Source organism: Chelonia mydas, chromosome 2 (assembly GCF_015237465.2).
Source record: "Chelonia mydas isolate rCheMyd1 chromosome 2, rCheMyd1.pri.v2, whole genome shotgun sequence".
Lineage (NCBI taxonomy): Eukaryota > Metazoa > Chordata > Testudines > Cheloniidae > Chelonia > Chelonia mydas.
This window is the reverse complement of record NC_057850.1, coordinates 17694808-17711468: the sequence shown is the minus strand read 5'-3', so window position 1 is coordinate 17711468 and position 16661 is coordinate 17694808. Positions and strand designations below refer to the sequence as shown.

General features: G+C 41.9%; 1 protein-coding gene and 1 long non-coding RNA gene across 4 annotated transcripts in view; one reads left to right on the top strand and one right to left on the bottom strand.

Annotated features, from left to right (window-relative positions):
• Positions 1–541: 541 nt before the first annotated feature.
• LOC119565545 overlaps positions 542–16661 on the top strand; it is a 49471-nt gene continuing 33351 nt past the window's right edge. The window contains exons 1-4 of one of the 2 annotated variants that reach the window (XR_005224234.1): positions 542–603; positions 5748–5789; positions 7235–7310; positions 10275–10455. This is a non-coding gene — a long non-coding RNA (uncharacterized LOC119565545). Of the gene's footprint in view, positions 604–5747; positions 5790–7234; positions 7333–10274; positions 10456–16661 lie in introns of both variants that reach the window. The other variant, XR_005224235.1, reaches the window with a different exon arrangement.
• The window catches only part of ADCY8 (adenylate cyclase 8), a 180296-nt gene continuing 167155 nt past the window's right edge, over positions 3521–16661 (bottom strand). The window contains exons 14-17 of one of the 2 annotated variants that reach the window (XM_037892005.2): positions 13630–13776; positions 7300–7392; positions 6570–6684; positions 3521–4512 (exon numbers count right to left, since the gene is read on the bottom strand). In XM_037892005.2, the coding sequence (XP_037747933.2) occupies positions 4025–4512; positions 6570–6684; positions 7300–7392; positions 13630–13776 (843 nt within the window). In that variant the 3' untranslated portion in view covers positions 3521–4024. The remainder of the gene's footprint in view (positions 4513–6569; positions 6685–7299; positions 7393–13629; positions 13777–16661) is intronic. The other variant, XM_027826570.3, reaches the window with a different exon arrangement.

Here is a 16661-nt window from a genome sequence, read left to right as displayed (position 1 = left end):
GCTCTGCGGCATTGGAGCTGGGAGGGGGACGCGGGGTAAACGCTCTACGGCATCAGAGCTGGGAATGGGAACTAAATGCTCTGCGGCGTTGGAGCCGGGGAGGGGGATGGGGGTAAACGCTCTGCAGCATCGGAGCCAGGAGGGGGACACGGGGTAAACGCTCTGCGGCGTTGGAGCCGGGCAGGGGGACGCGGGGTAAACGCTCTGCGGCGTCGGAGCCGGGCAGGGGGAAGCGGGGTAAACACTCTGCGGCATCGGAGCTGGGAGGGGGACATGGGGTAAATGCTCTGCGGCGTCGGAGCTGGGAGGGGGGACATGGGGTAAATGCTCTGCGGCATCGGAGCTGGGAAGGGGAACGTGGGGTAAACGCTCTGCGGCGTCAGAGCTGGGAAGGTGGGCACTGGGAACAGACTCCGTTGGCGTATAGAGATAAACCTGATTGGTGCGAAGGGCTTTGGAATATGCTTGCTTGGAAACTAACCCCATTAAACATTAAATTGTTTTGTACTTTGGACTTCTGGTCTTTTGCTGCTTGCTGTGTGTGTGACAAGAACCAGGGAAGTGGGAAGGTGAAGGGAAAGCCCTCTAACAGCCTAACTACAGGTAAGCATAGTAACCTAACTGACATATATATTAATGAGTTTAACTTAACTACTATACTAACCCATGGGATAAGGACAGCCCAACAGTATGAGGGTGAGGAATTTAAGCTATGGTAAAAGAGGGAAGAGTTTAGTGTATTTTCTGTTGGCACAGTAATTCTATTCCACTCACTTGGACATTACTGTTGTCATAAATATAAAGGGAAGGGTAAACACCTTTAAATCCCTCCTGGCCCGAGGAAAAACCCTTTCATCTGTAAAGGGTTAAGACGCTAGGATAACCTTGCTGGTACCTGACCAAAATGACCAATGAGGAGACAAGATACTTTCAAAGCTGGAGGCGGGGAGAAACAAAGTTTCTCTCTGTCTGTGTTACTTTTGCCGGGACCAGAGCAGGAATGCAGGTCAGAACTCCTGTAAAGGGTTAATAAGCAATCTAGTTAGATATGCTTTAGATTCTGTTTTGTTTAAATGGCTGAGAAAATAAGTTGTGCTGAATGGAATGTAGATTCCTGTTTTTATGTCTTTTTGTAACTTATGGTTTTGCCTAGAGGGATTCTCTATGTTTTGAATCTGATTACCCTGTAAGGTATTTACCATCCTGATTTTACAGAGGTGATTCTTTCACTTTTTCTTCAATTAAAATTCTTCTTTTAAGAACCTGGTTGCTTTTTCATTGTTCTTAAGATCCAAGGGTTTGGGTCTGTGTTCACCTATGCAAATTGGTGAGAATTTTTATCAAGCCTTCCCCAGGAAAGGGGGTATAGGGTTTGGGAGGATTTTGGGGGGAAAGATGTTTCCAAGCGGGCTCTTTCCCTGTTATATATTTGTTAGACGCTTGGTGGTGGCAGCAATAAAGTCCAGGGGCAAAAGGTAAAATAGTTTGTACCTTGGGGAAGTTTTAACCTAAGCTGGTAAAAATAAGTTTAGGGGGTTTTTCATGCAGGTCCCCACATCTGTACCCTAGAGTTCAGAGTGGGGAAGGAACCTTGACAACTCTACATTTCAAACTACTGTATTTACGAATTCTACTGCTGTATACACGGGAACTGCATTCTGGAGTTTCCAGAAAGTCTGTTTCCTGCCTCTTTGCTTAGTGTGAGTTTTTCACATTTTTACATTCACATCCACAGCTTGCTTTTAAAAGTGATTTTTAGTGCTTGTGAAAGGTGCCAGATTGGCAGCTCTGGAGAAAAGAGTCCTTCGTTCATCTTGTGGCAAATATGCATAGCAGCAGGGCAAGCTTCTCCCCTCTCCACTAAGATGTCTCAATCCTGGCACAGAGATCTACATCCAGAGATAAGAAGGGTAGTTCAGTCTTAATTCTCCATCTGCGGGGCCTGGATCACCATTCATGTTGTGCTCCCCATCAGTACCCAGCCCTGGTGAAGCTAATGATCCAACTAGTGGACCAAATTCGATGATGGCTCCTGGGCATGTACCACCTGAGGCACATTGTGCATACGCTAAGAATAAGTACTTGGCCTCTTTACAGATGTCAAAAGGGCACAGGAGCCAGCAAAGAGAGCTGAAAATGGGAATTTGAGTGGAGATCTGCTGGAGGGGAAGGGAGGTAAGCCCTGGTTCCATAGGGGCAGTATGAGTTCTTGAGAGTGTTTGTTTGCTGGTTTGGTCTTGGTCTTTTGGTTTGGAACCAATTTTATTTAACATTTTCATTAATGACCTTGGCACAAAGAGTGGGAGTGTGTTAATAAAATTTGTGGATGACACAAAGTTGGGAGGTATTGTCAATACAGAGGAGGACCGGAATATCATACAAGAAGATATGGATGACCTTGAAAACTGGAGTAATAGGAATGGGATGAAATTTAATAGTGCAAGGTCATGCACTTAGAGACTAACAACAAGAATTCTTGCCATAAGATGGGGATTTATCAGTTGGAATCAACAATGGAGTGTTATTACCATTATACAAGGGACTGGTGAGACCTCATCTGGATTAATATGTGCAACTCTGGTCTCCCATGTCTAAGAAAAATGAATTCTAACTGGAACAAGTACAAAGATGGACTACCAGGATGATTAGAGGAATGGAGAACCTACCTTGCAAGAGGAAACTTAGGCAGAGTGTCTTATTTTGCCTAACAAAACAAAGGCTCTCTATAAATACATCAGAGGGAAAAATACCAGGGAGGGAGAGCAGTTATTTAAGTTAAATGCCAATGTTGGCACAAGAACAAATAGCTATAAACTGGCCATAAACAAGTTTAGCCTTGAAATTAGATGAAGGTTTCTAACCATCAGACAAGCTACGTTCTGGAACAACCTCCCAAGGACAGCAGTAGGGGAAAAAATCTAACTGGTTTCAAGACTGAGCTTGATACACTTAGGGAGAGGATGTTATGATGAAACTGACTGCAATGGCATATGGCCCATCTGCTACCGCTAGTAGGAAATATCCCCAGTGATCACAGATGGGACACTAGATGGGGAGGGCTCTGAGTTACTACAGTGAATTCTTTCCCAGGTGTTTGGCTGGTGGGTCTTTCCAATATGCTCAGGGTCTAACTGATCACCACATTTGGGGTTGGGAATGAATTTTTCCCTAGGTCAGATTGGCAGAGACCCTGGGGTTTAAATTTTGCCTTCTTCTGCAACGTGGGGCTGGTCTGAACTAGAGTACATGATGGACTCTCTAGAACTTGAAGTCTTTAAATCAAGGGTTGAGGACTTCACTAACCCAGCCAGAGGTTATGGGCCTATTACAGGAGTGAATGGGTGGGTGAAGTTCTGAGGCCTGTGACCTACTGGAGCTCAGACTAGATGATCACCATAGTCCCTTCTGGTCTTCAAGTCTATAAATCTAAAAGGAGCAGGGGTTGAAGTGGTGCGTTTTGTGATGTGGACTAGACACTCATTTCACACAGGCCAAAGAGCTATCAGATGGTAATGATGTAGACCTGGTGTGAATTTGAAGTGATGCTCACAGAGATGAAGGACAACCTTGTGGTTAAGGCATTGGACTGGAAATCAGGAGATCTGAGTGCAATTCCTGGCTGTGCCACAGGCTTCTTGTGTGACCTTGGACAAGTCACATGACCTCTCTGTGCCTCAGTTCCCTCCCCATTTGGTCTGTTAGGCCTCTTTAGATTCTAAACTCTTCCAGGCCGGGATTCTCTTTTATTAGGGGCTTGTGCGATGACTAGCACAATGGGACCCTGATCTTAGATGGGGCTTCTAGCTTACTATGGTAGTACAATGGATAACTAAGACTAAGTAATGACTAGAGGTCTCTCAGTCCATTACTAATTCCCGAAACTGCTGGTGACTTACGTTTTGCATGAACGTTGTACGAAAAGGAAAAAAAAATCATACTTCTAAAAAAAATTAAACCCTTTTTATTTGTATATTTATTTTATATATAAAAGAAATTAAAAAAAAGAACACAAACAAAATGTTTATTATGGCAATTCAGTTTTGTCAGAGCCCTCTGCTTGGGCCACTGCCTCTGGTCCACTGGAAGTTAGCAAAGTCCGCCGGTTATAATGTCCCTTTATGATGCCGGAGTTATTGTTCTCATTAAGGATTTGCTTCTGTTTTTGCCTGTTAAGAGACTGTACAAGTCCTAATACAACAGCCGCTAAGGAATACTGTCCAGTCAGTTTTCTTGGTTGTAAGATTAAAGGATTTGGTTGTACTCTTCCTAGAAGAAAATATGTTTTGATTTTTCCTTCCTGTTCACTGATACCTTTGACATAAATCTCTCCTCGATAGTCGAAGGCAAATCCCTTGTCCTTCAGGATCAGATACGTTTCTTCAGGCACTTGTATTCTGCCACTTACACCCGTGCTGTCCATTCGACTAGCTAGGTTAACCGTTTTGCCCCAGATATCATATTGGGGTTTCTTAGCACCGATAACTCCTGCTACAACAGAGCCATGGCTAATACCTACAAACAAAATAAAATCAAGAGGAAACATAATTAGACAATCGGGCAAGAATGTTTGAAATACCAAGTTTGCAATTATGCTTTAGAAGTTTGCTTCAGACACATTCTTCTCTGAGTTTTAGGAAAAGGGTGGAAATAAAGAGAAATAAGGACATAAAACATTGGAACTTCTATCTGGATATTGATTGTATATGGTAGCTATCACTATATGATGTGAATATCTGTAAACTATGCATCACCTTGACACCAATAAACTTGGTACCGTACAAGGACTCAGGACTAGCCATTGTTCCAAGGAGGTTTGCCATCTTTTGGGAGTTTGTCCTGAAAGACAAACTTGTTAGTATTAGATGTGACATCATCATATTGTTAAGTATTAGGGGGTAGCCATGTTAGTGTGTATCCACAAAAACAATGAGGAGTCCGGTGGCACCTTAAAGACTAACAGTTTTATTTGGGCATAAGCTTTCATGTGTAAAAAACCCCACTTCTTCAGATGCAAGTGGGATTTTTACCCATGAAAGCTTATGACCAAATAAATCTGTTAGTCTTTAAGGTGCCACCGGACTCCTCATTGTCATCATATTGTTACTTCTTATGGAAAGACATCACAAGACCATGATGCAATTGCTTAAAAATGTCATAGTTTCTTAACAGCTTAGCATTATTTTGGGAAAGCTAAAATTGTCCTGCAAGCACTCCTAGTAAATTTAAGACAAGGGGTAATGCTGTAAGATTAAAAGGGTCTATATGCCTATTTTAAAAGTAAATTCAGTACTGGTGAAAGGTGATAGATACACAGCTCTGGAGAGAAATTGCTTTGCTTTCTCTCAGATTAGGTATATATGTGTGTGTATATACAAGGACAGCATATATATATGGACAATGACAATGACAATGCAAACCTCCAGATTGCCTGATCTGTATAGCTCAACCTTGATGTGGAAAGCCACCTCGAAGGGATCACATTTCTGTTGGATGTGTTTTGGGCTTGTCCAGTAATGCAGTCTCCTATACTGACTGTCAGGTGCAGGCATGTTACTGCTGTATCCAATACATATAGCCTATCACTTTTGTGTCTCATCCTAATGGTTTCATCCAGGATGCCAGGTTTCCCATGGCAGCAATTCAAAACCACAGACCTACAGGTCTGGTCAGAACTGGGATTACATTTTTGTGCAAAGCCAAAAAACAAGTTGCTGTACTTAGAATAAGCTCCCATTTCTATTTTACAGGAGAAGCAGTTGATGCAGGGAGATTAAATGAAAAAAGAGAAGGTGAGTCAATATCAGATCCAGGGTGCTCCTGGCTCCCAGTCTAGTGTTCAGACCATCACACAGTGATGCCTCTCTGTCAGACTCATGCAAGAGTGTACAGGATGTTGTCATCCATTGGTACAGTAGCTTGCCCAAGACATTATAGGCATTATAAAAAGAGAACCAGAAGATTCTCTTTTAGGCTACATAGTGGGAGGCTGTATTTTGGGAGCCGGAGGATCGTATTTCTATCCTGCTCACGACTTTGAAGTCAATGTGATCACAGAAGACAAAATAGCTGGTGGTCCTGAAGTTCAGTAAATCCACGTGATCAGCATACAATGTCCTTGCAGGACATAATAGGCAGCAGGTAGGTAACAGGCAGCAGGTTTAAATCAAACATAAGGAAGCACTTCTTCACCCAGTGCACAAGCAACCTGTGGAACTCACTGCCAAAAGTGGAACTGGGTTCAAAAAACAATTAGATGAGTCCATGAAGGAAAGGTCCATCAATGGCTATTACCCCAGATGGTCCGGATGCAACCCCGTGCTCCGGGTGTCCCTAAACCTCTGACTGCCAGAAGCTGGGACTGGATGACAGGAGATGGCTCACTGAATAATTGCCTTCTTCTGTGCATTCCCTCTTAAGCATCAGACACTGGCCACTATCAGAAGAAAGGATACTGGGCTAGATGGACCACTGGTCTGACCCAGTGTGGCCATTCCTATGTTCTTACCTATGAAGGGTGTGTGCTTGCAAAAAATAACCCATTTTATTTCAAATGCTTGCACGGTACTTACCGATGCGGAGTTCAAAGTTGTTGAATGAATGTTTGTTGATCTCCTGTATACTTTCATTCAAAGCTATGGAGAAGTCAGCCAGAGCGCACAAATGTCCCCATTTGTCTTCACATTGCTAAGAGTGAATTAAAATGGAATACATTATGTGTGTTTTGCATTTGCTATAAAACAACGGTCTCCCCAGAGCTAAGTATGTGAAATCATAATTCATAAGAGCAGTCTCATCATACCCTATTAAATCTCAGTGAAGTGGTTCACGGTTAATGGAGAGGTAATACATTCCATTTATGGTGCGCTGCTTACACATTTCAGTGCAGAGCTGCCTTGCTGTGAAATATTGTAGATGCTTTGCTTGAGATCAGGAATTTGATGGGTAATAATGGGAATAAGCAGGAGGTGGGATTTCAGGGGATAAAATTAAAGCTGAGAGGGGGTGAGGAAAGAGAGAAACACAACTTGTCTTAGGAGGAAAAGTAACGAGAATGGGAGGCAGGGGAATAAGGGGACAAACAGCACTGAGAGTGAAAGAAGAAAAGAGAGGGAGAGAGAATTCTTCGAGAACAATTGTGATTTTCATTTGCTAGAAGTTCCAAATATCTATTTTCTTCTAGTAAATACCACCCTGTGAGCATCTAAAAATGACACCAATATCCTTTACTTTGCAGGAACGGATGAAGAGCATAACATTGACATCTCTGCTTGTTTTAAAAAGACTGAATTAGCCCCTTACCTGTTTTTCAGGTGATAATCCCGATACAGCCATGTATGTGCTGCCAATGGTTTTAATTTTTTCAATATCTTGAAATCTTTCTTCACCTAGTAACTAATGCAAATGAGACAAAAGGATGTTACTTCTATAGTAACTGATGCAAAATGCTGTAGAGTTAAATTGTAAAAGTACAAAGACCTAAACTAATAATTATTCTCACAGTTCATTGTAAGGAAGATCTAATTTGGTAGAGCATCTTGTGTAATTGACAATGGCACACAGTTTGCTTGAACTTCTTTGTACAATGAGCTTAAAGCTTTCAATGTTTTCATGGTAGGTATTCACAAAATGCATTCAGTTAAACCCTGCAGGGCTGCTCGGCACATCAAATTATGGATTGTACAAAATACACACACTCAAGTCCAATTTAAATTCAGGCAATTGCTGGAGTTCCATCACACACACACACACACAGATACATATACATGTACACACACACACACACTAACTGAGCATAAACAAACTCAAAAAACCCAACAAACAGCCCCCCAGAATGTTACAAAATCTCCGTAAATCCTAGAGGAAACTTCTCTTTTATTAGGCAAAACATGAACACCCTTATACTATATACCACTATGCAAAGTTCTTCCAGTTCATGTGTCTGAGGTTCCTATTGATTAAAAAGCTAAAGGGATTACTTTATTCAAAGCAAGACGCATACCACAGGCTTATCACAGATGACCTCCCATCAAACTAACCACATTGTACGTAAGTCAAGAATCTGGGGTCTTGGAAACACTGTATCTCGTTTATGGAAATCACACCACCTGCCTCTAATGGAATGCTGCACTGCCGCCTATGCAGGGAATGTAAACCCATATGCCCTTCCAACCATGGGCAGGCCAACACCTGACCTACTTTTATTTTCTTCTATCTGCTTGCAAAGCCATTTATGTGCCTTTCCCTGCCCAAAGCCAGCAGCTTCAATGCTCTCCTAAAGAAAGGAATCACTGCTTGTAACACAGCCTTCATGAGCAATCTGATGGCAACAGATCAGTGTGAACAGGCGTTCGGGGAAAACAATTATGGTAAAGAAACAGATTTCATTTTCAGCTTCCAAAGGGTTTTTGTAAACAGCAGTGAGCAACACAGTAATTTAAAAAGCATGACAAATATCAGAACCATGCTCTTTTCAGGCGCAAAGAAGCCATTGGCTCTTAGATCATTTACAGAGAATATCTCAAGCTATCTTCTTTTTTGTCTTCTATTATTTTAATACCCTTATATTTCAGAGGTTTAGCCTTTTTATCAGCTGCTTCATCCATGTTTAAAACAACACTTTCTTTTTCATTTTCTGCTCTGTGGCATCTTACAAAGATGGATTTTAATATTGTGGGAAAATATTCAAATTGACTCAGTTCTGGTTTTTTCCCCCTTATTGTGTTCACTAATTTGCCTAGGCAATTTAGGGCACATTTTCTAATACTAACACTTATCTTGAGCCCAAAAACCAGTTCAGGGCCTGATCCCACATTCTTCACATATCCAAGGTCAGTGGGATGTCACTGATCATGCAAAAAATGCAAGATTGGTTCTCAAGTGTACACACGCAATATTACCCAGTTGCATGCATGCAAGTACAATTTAACCAGTGAAGTGTGAAAATGTGATTCTGCAGTTAAATCACAATTTATATTTATGACAGTATAATAACGGCTATGGCATAAACACGGCGTAAGTCACTGCAGCGTAAAGAGAAAGGAAAAATGGTCCGCGAAGTAGAAAGGCCTTATTAAAATTCCAAAACAAGTAATATCAGCACCAAGACACCACTAAGGTGGTAAGCACCTTAGATTAAATTGATTAGATAGAAAATGAGATATCCAAAAAAATTGCCTTAGATCTACAATTTTCAGGGCAGTGACAATGTCTATGTGTGCTTCTGTACAGCATACCAAACACTGAGGGCTTAGTCTTGGTTGTGGCTTCTGGGATACAACAAATAATTATAATAATATTCATCTTGGACTCTGAAAAGTGGTGCTATAAAAAGGCAGCACAGTGTCCATACAGTCAATGTGCCGTCAGTGCCTCTGAGCACATCTACAAAATAGAAAATCACGTATAATTGCATTCTGAAATGACACGTTGTCATACTGAAAGACTCCCCATGCCAGTCCAGAAGTCAACATCTCCCGGCTCACCAATCAGGGAGAAGCCTGGATAACTAGACAGGCCTTACAGCAGGTTCTGAAGGTCAACAGACTTTTGGAGCTTTGGGGAAAGCAAGTTCCAGAGTCACATGACCCCAAAGACACAAATTTGCGGCCAGACTGTGGCCTGGCCTTGTGTGACTGTACAAGGATATAAGAGGCAGTTAGACACCTGCCTCTACACCCATGAGAGTCCTCTTTGGACTCTGCTCTAGGAACACAAGGAAAGCAGGGCTTCATGAGGCCACTGCTTCCCCCTCCTGTGTGGATGTGTGGCAAATTGGAGGAGAGGGTAGGGAGTGGGCAGTCTTGAATTCATTCCCCACAATGTAGGTTATTTCTCCCCAGAGACAAAGGGCAAAGAGTGGTGGGATTGTGACTCTCTGAGGTAGCGTACAGCTTGCCAGAAGCACAGGAAGCACAAAATGGCTGAAATTCAGCCAGATAAATCTTCTGTTTGTTTTTCTCTCCTCAACATAGACCATGAGGACAAAAGACCAGACCCTAGCAGTCCTGTTCACCAAATTATAAAGCAATCAACATTCATCTCAGTTTTTGAGCATAGACAGATTGGTTTCCTCAGGCTGACTACACCCAGAAGAGTTCTCCTGATGCACACCACTCCTCCTTATTTGTAGACTGCTATGGTGGTGAAAGAGGTGGTTTACATCACAGCCACCGCACATGACTTAAAAGTGTACATGCAGCAATTGGGTGAATCCAGAACAGGACTTTCACCACTAGCTTTCTAACCACCCTTCCTTCATGCTTCTTCTGCTGCAGAAGGCACACCAAAGAGGATGGTGCAGAAGGACATTTAGAAGACACGTGTCAAGGAAAGAAGATAATTATATTTTCCCATCAACATATAAACCGAATGGTTCAACACAGTACGTTCCTTTATGCAGCTCTCAAATCCAACGGGGTGGGAAAGGAATATCAACAGAAAAGGTCCTCTGCCCAGGTAGGTGCAAATCTGAGCCCTGATCTCAAGCTGAATAAAGAATGGTTTGTTATCATTCAGTGATTCCATAATTAATTTGTTCCCCTCCACCTGCCAGATCTGCAAACTCAATCTCGGCTCTGACAGGCAAACTGGATTTGTTCCAGCTTACATGCCATCACCAATGACAACTACATTCCAGTTGCAGAATCTTTAACAGTAGACAATCCATCTCACTCTCTCTCACTGGCACTGACGGGGGCAAACAGGAATAATAGGCAGTCACAATGGATGTTGGTCACTGAAGTCAGCGGCTTTGACTCCGAATACATGCAGGGTGCAGAAACGCTGATTAAGATGTCACCATTTTTCATAATCACCCTTCTAGGTCTTAACAGCTGCTGAGTAAAGCAATTGTTTTTCACAATCTTTCCATATGTAATGCTGAAAAGCCGCATTTTTCCAACACTAACAGTGCTGCTCCCAAACTGTGCATCCAGACGTGGCTGACAGGTCTGCAAATAAGGAGTAGGGTGAAATACTGGCAAGGAAGCATCATGCCTCCACCCCTCCACCTTGTCCTTAAGTCAATATTTGCAAGAAAATGTTACCAGCAGACTTTCAGCTACGGGATGTTGCACAGCTGAAAACGGGAAGCTTAATGACGTCTCTGTCTCTTTGCAGTACATTTTGTTCATGCTTCTCAGCCTTCCCTTCTTTCCTGTGTATGATCATTAACTCTTTTCAGTCATTCTCTCTTATGTGCTTCCTTTCAAACAGCTGAGCTGCAGACCAGAGTCTAGCTAGAGTAAGCAAACTGCATCTCCACCATAGAAATAGGTTAGCAGCCAGCAAGGGATCACATTATTTCATTTAATATCCACACCACAACCTATTATACAACTAAAGATGTCTGAGACTTAACATAGTTCCTCAATAGGCTCTTTATTCATCAGAGAGTAGGTGTTAGGGACTTGGATGTGAGATAACATTCATATTCTTGGTGAAAGAGATGTCTTTAATGATCATAGCTACAGCAGTATGATTCTTCTGCCAAAATTGCACTCACATGCATGATGGGACTTCTTAAAATTAATTCATAGCATAAACTTTGAATTATCTTTGAGGCATAAAGTTTTAAATCAGAATTACAAAGAAAAACAAAACCATTAATAAAGAAATATGGTGACATCTGGGTGTGAGCTTAGGTATAAAATCAGATATTTATACCTGCGCAGGAGCCTAGCAGGTAGCAAAGCTCGTTAAGTAGCAATGATATTTGAAAGGTAATTATGTTACATAAGGACATCAGATTGTGCCTCTTTCTTCCACCCTGACCACCACTACCTCACTCCAGCAATTGCTGTTCTCCATCCAGTTCTGTGGACACACCCTCAGTCTTCTCCTCTGATCCACCTCTTTATCTACTATGTCTATATGCTTCAAATGCCAGTGAGTCAAAATCCAAGATGTACCCACCACCAGTCTCCCTCTCACACTACTCTGGGAGAGGAAGGTGAGGGTCCTAGTTCTGCCTCAGTTCCCCACCTGTAAAATGTGGATAACAATGCTTCTGGCAAAGAGGCAATATGAGGATAAATTCATTTAAAATCTGGAGGCGCTTGGACACTGTGGTGCTGGAGGCCATATAAGAACCTAGAGAAATGTATCTCCTCTACTCCATTCATGTTCTTATCACTCACACCCTCATCCTTTTCCTTTGGTGCCTGTTGAACTATCTTCCTTTCAGTAGAAAAGCACTGTGAGCCTTGATTGTATTCCCTGTCACCATATCTCCTCCTGATTCCCAGTTCAGTGTCACAGCAACAGACAGCCACCCACTGTCCTTTGGTACCTTCCCTGGTGGTTTCAAGATTACCACTATTCCTACCCTTTCTGAAGATTCCTTCTTATTTACGTCCATCCGCACCCTCTCTCCATCTGATCTCCAATCTTCTCTTTCTTAGCAAAATCCTGGAAATCGAGATTTTTTTTCTGAGCTCTCTAATTTGCTTTTCCAAAAGCAATGCCCTGGATCCGTGGTGCTCAAGCTTTTCCACACTGAAACCAGGACCTCTCTCCCATTTATCTGGGATCTAGAACTGCTGCCATTTGGTAATATGTGAAGGGCAGAGCGGTTGCAACCTACTGAAACTTGTTTGTAGCCCCCAGGTTGACAGTCTCTATCCTTGGTAGTTTCCACTCTCACTTCCAGCTGCTTCACAGTTCTTAAACTGTCCTTCTGCTCAAAGATCTTCTCAGGTCTAGCCCTTGTTCCTTTTCTCTTCTAATCCTTCCTGACCGCAGTACAGAATTTGACACCATCTATCTTGACATCCCTATTAATTGATTGGCAGAGTTAGCAATAGCCTTGGACAACTTGCTTCCTGCTCTCACTCTGCTAGCCAACTGCTCCTCTCTTGCAACGGGCAATGGTTACTTCTCTGCTTTTAAACCTTAGGGGTTTGTCCTAGGCCGGCTTCTCTCCTCTTGTTTATCTTATCCCCCTTGGCGCCTATTCTGAAGTCAACCTTGGTTGTCCTTTCTGTGGAAATGATACCTAAATATAGCCCTTTACTTTAAGTCTTTTCCTCACAGATTATTAGCATCACTATGAAACTTTGTTCAGCTTAATATATCTAAACCTGTATCCTCCCTATCTGATCAGGCCAGCACCCTCAATCAAAACTCAACCATCTCCCCATCCCTCATTTACCATCTTCTTTCAAGAATCTGGACATTTGATTTGACACTGTTCACTATTTTTTCTTTCATATTCCTTGAGTCCATAAATTCATTGCCTTCAAAACAATGCCATTACTACCTATATCTGGACCACTCCTTTCCCAAAACGAGTGCAGATAACTTCATCCTCTTTAACCATCAATACCAAGGTATAGTCTATATCTATATTATCTAGATGTATTGGGACAGATTCTGATTGCAATCACAAAGGTGTAAATCCAAGTCACTCAACTAATTTCAGTCTTAACTTCACCTTACTGGTGTAATTAATATCAGTGCTTGGCACTTTCAGTAGAAGAAAAGATACAACTTGGATAGCAATTACAGTAAAGACCAGGCACAAATATTGCAGGGACTTAGTAAAGATGATGAATCAAATGTCAGACCTGCTGATCTGGGTGTTCAATATTTAAAGTCCACCAAGTCCCCTTCTCTATTAGCTGGTATTACCTCATCGAAGTCTGCAATGATTTCATTCAGCAAACGGAGACATTCCACTCCTTGGTTGTTCATTTCAGTTTGAGAATAAAAATCAGCAAACCCAGGGATGGAAGCAAACATCACGCCAACAGCATCATAGGACTGAGAGTATAACTCCTAAAGGAACAATAGGGAAGAAAAACAAGTTGGAGTGGAAATTTATCCCATAGGTGATGTAGGGCTGTGGAAAATCATTGTCTGCACTTCACAACCCATGTGTCTATCTTTTTAAGAACTTAACATTTGTTTGATGAACAGCTCTGGACATGGCATTTCGTAGGTACTATTGAGTTCCCTGGGAGAAGGTTGCCAAGAGGACTGCCAACTCTTGTAATTTTATCATGAGTCTCTCACAATAGTCGGTGCTTTTCTTAAAGCCCTATCAGCTTGAGTCATGTGATTATGTAAGAATTTCAGCTTTCATTTAAAAGAAAAACGGTTTCAGCCCTCATGGTTGTGGAGAAGCGTTGGAAATGTGTACCTGCAAGGCTCAAACACCAGAAAACAAATAAAAAGAACCTTACATTTAATATTGTGAAAATCACATGATTTTTAAGCCACTCAATTTTTTTTGAATGCGTGGGATTGGCAATAGTGGTGTTGTCTAACGGTAAGAATCGGGGACAGGAATCAAGATTCTTGATTTCTGTTCTTCACTCTTCTGCTTACTCACTTTGTAGTCGTTGGCACATCCCTTCTCTCTGTGCAGCAATTTACCCAACAGTAAAAACGGGAATAACAACCACCACCCAGGGGTGCTGGGAGTCTTAATTTGTTCAAGTTTGTTTGTTTGTTCGTTCGTTCTTTGGAACACAGCTGACTTTCTTACCCCAGCCCCTCCTCCATCTGTGATGGAAGTGCTTCTGCAGGGACAGGGGAACCATACCTCCGAGGCCAAACTCCCCCTTTCACAGCTGCAGTGCACAGAGTGGAGCCTGGGGCCCTAATTATGGGAGAAGAGACAGTGTGTGTGTGTGTGTGTATATATATATAAATGTGTATGTATATATCTCTCTGTCTATAAATCTCTGTCTATATATCTCTGTCTGTTTATCTCTGTCTATAAAACTATTCAGCTGAGCCTTCCATTGCTCGGTTTTTCTATTTTTAGTAGGAAACATCAAGATAGAAATAATAAGTCCATGAGAAAGTGCTTACAGTACACATCTGGGGATTCATTTTTTGAGAGCAGCAGAATTAAGTTAATAGCCAGACATGAATTACAGGATTGATTGTACAGTAATCTTCCAGATGTTAATGCCAGCCAGCTCATTCATAAATCCTCCCCAGGTATAATCGCTCCAGGAAATTGCCTTGCAAAAAGCAGAGGTGGCAGCTGAAATCCAACTGCAAGTGTATTGAATGCATCAGCACTGAAATACCAGGCAACTGGTTTCAATGCTTCTTTTGAAAATTATTTTAGCACTGAATGTGAATGTGTGTGGAGGTACATATCTCAATGGTTCAGTAGGATGGAGCATGTACTCTTCCAGCAGCCATAGTATATTCGTGACAGAAGATGGCAGGGGCCAGAATTGGAGTTTATTTCACACTAAAAAAAGGGATTTACTTTTGCTCTCTTTCTGTCATATGCACACACACCTTCAATTGTGCAGAATAACATTGTGTTTTCTTAGCAATTTAATTCTTGCAAAGTAGGAAATTCCCCAAGAGGTGAAACTTTTAAATGCCTGGACATGTAAACCCCTGAAGATGATGCCATTTTTTCCTAGCTAATACTTTAAAGCATAACTTTTAGAAAAAACGATGGCATGTCCTGTCAGACCTATTTTAGCTAGTTACATCTATTTTCAAAAAAGTACTGTCTGACAAGTGGGATTCTGAACCCATTTAATTGTACAGCAAATAGCTTATTGTTGGTATCTTGATTCTAGAACTATTTGTGAACCCTTGGTTCCTGATGCACAGTTCAAAGGTCATGTATATCTCCAATCCCAAGCCTGATTTACATCGCACTTTACAACACACTCAGGGCTTGTCTACACCTCCCGGATGATTGACATTGTGGCGATCGATGCATCGGCCATTGATTTAGTGGGTCTTGTGAAGACCCGCTAAATTGACCACCCATCATTCTCCTGTCAATGCCTGTAATCTACCTGATCGAGAAGAGTAAGGGGAGTGGATGGAAGAGTGTCTCCCGTTGACACTGCGTATTGTGGACCCCACGGTAAGTTGATCTAAGCTATGTCAATTTGAATTACACTATTCATATAACTCAAATTTCATAGCTTAGATCGACTTTTCCCTTTTGTGTAAATAAGGGCTCAGCTTGGCCCCTACTAATATTATTGTGAGAATTTGACTTATTTCTGGTCACACTACTTTCAGACATGCTTTCTCCCTTTTCTTTTTTCTCAGATTTCCTTCATCCCTTGAGTAAACCCCTCTGAGATCTCCATCAAGGATCTCCAAAGCCTCCCCTACCAGCAGCTGTTATTGCCTGTTTCCTCTGTCTCAGGGGCCTGTCCAGTGTAGCTTTGTATTCATTCTGATTCTTAACATATCCTTATTAAGTTTGCCAAGGCCCATTACGATACATTCTTTAATTACATGGTCTATATTTGTTCTAAGAAAACCCCTGTTTCATTCACAAAAAGAAAAGGAGGACTTGTGGCACCTTAGAGACTAACCAATTTATTTGAGCATAAGCTTTCGTGAGCTACAGCTCACTTCATCGGATGCATCCCTCAGTGCACAGGATGGATAGTAAATGAGGCAAATGGCTGTAAAAAGAGAAAGGATGTTCTCTTGGATTTAAGGGGCTGGACTGGCACCCAGGAGAGCTCTGCCACAAACTTCCTGTGTGATGCTGAACAAGACTAATTATGCATGAGCAGAGTGTATTAAGGTTACACAGGCATTAGTGAATTCTGGCATTTCCTATCTTTGGAGGGATTTGCAACATTAATGTTCTTTTAGCATTATTTTCTGCATGGAATAAATAATGTCAGACAGAGGCAACAGCTTTAACATTCTCA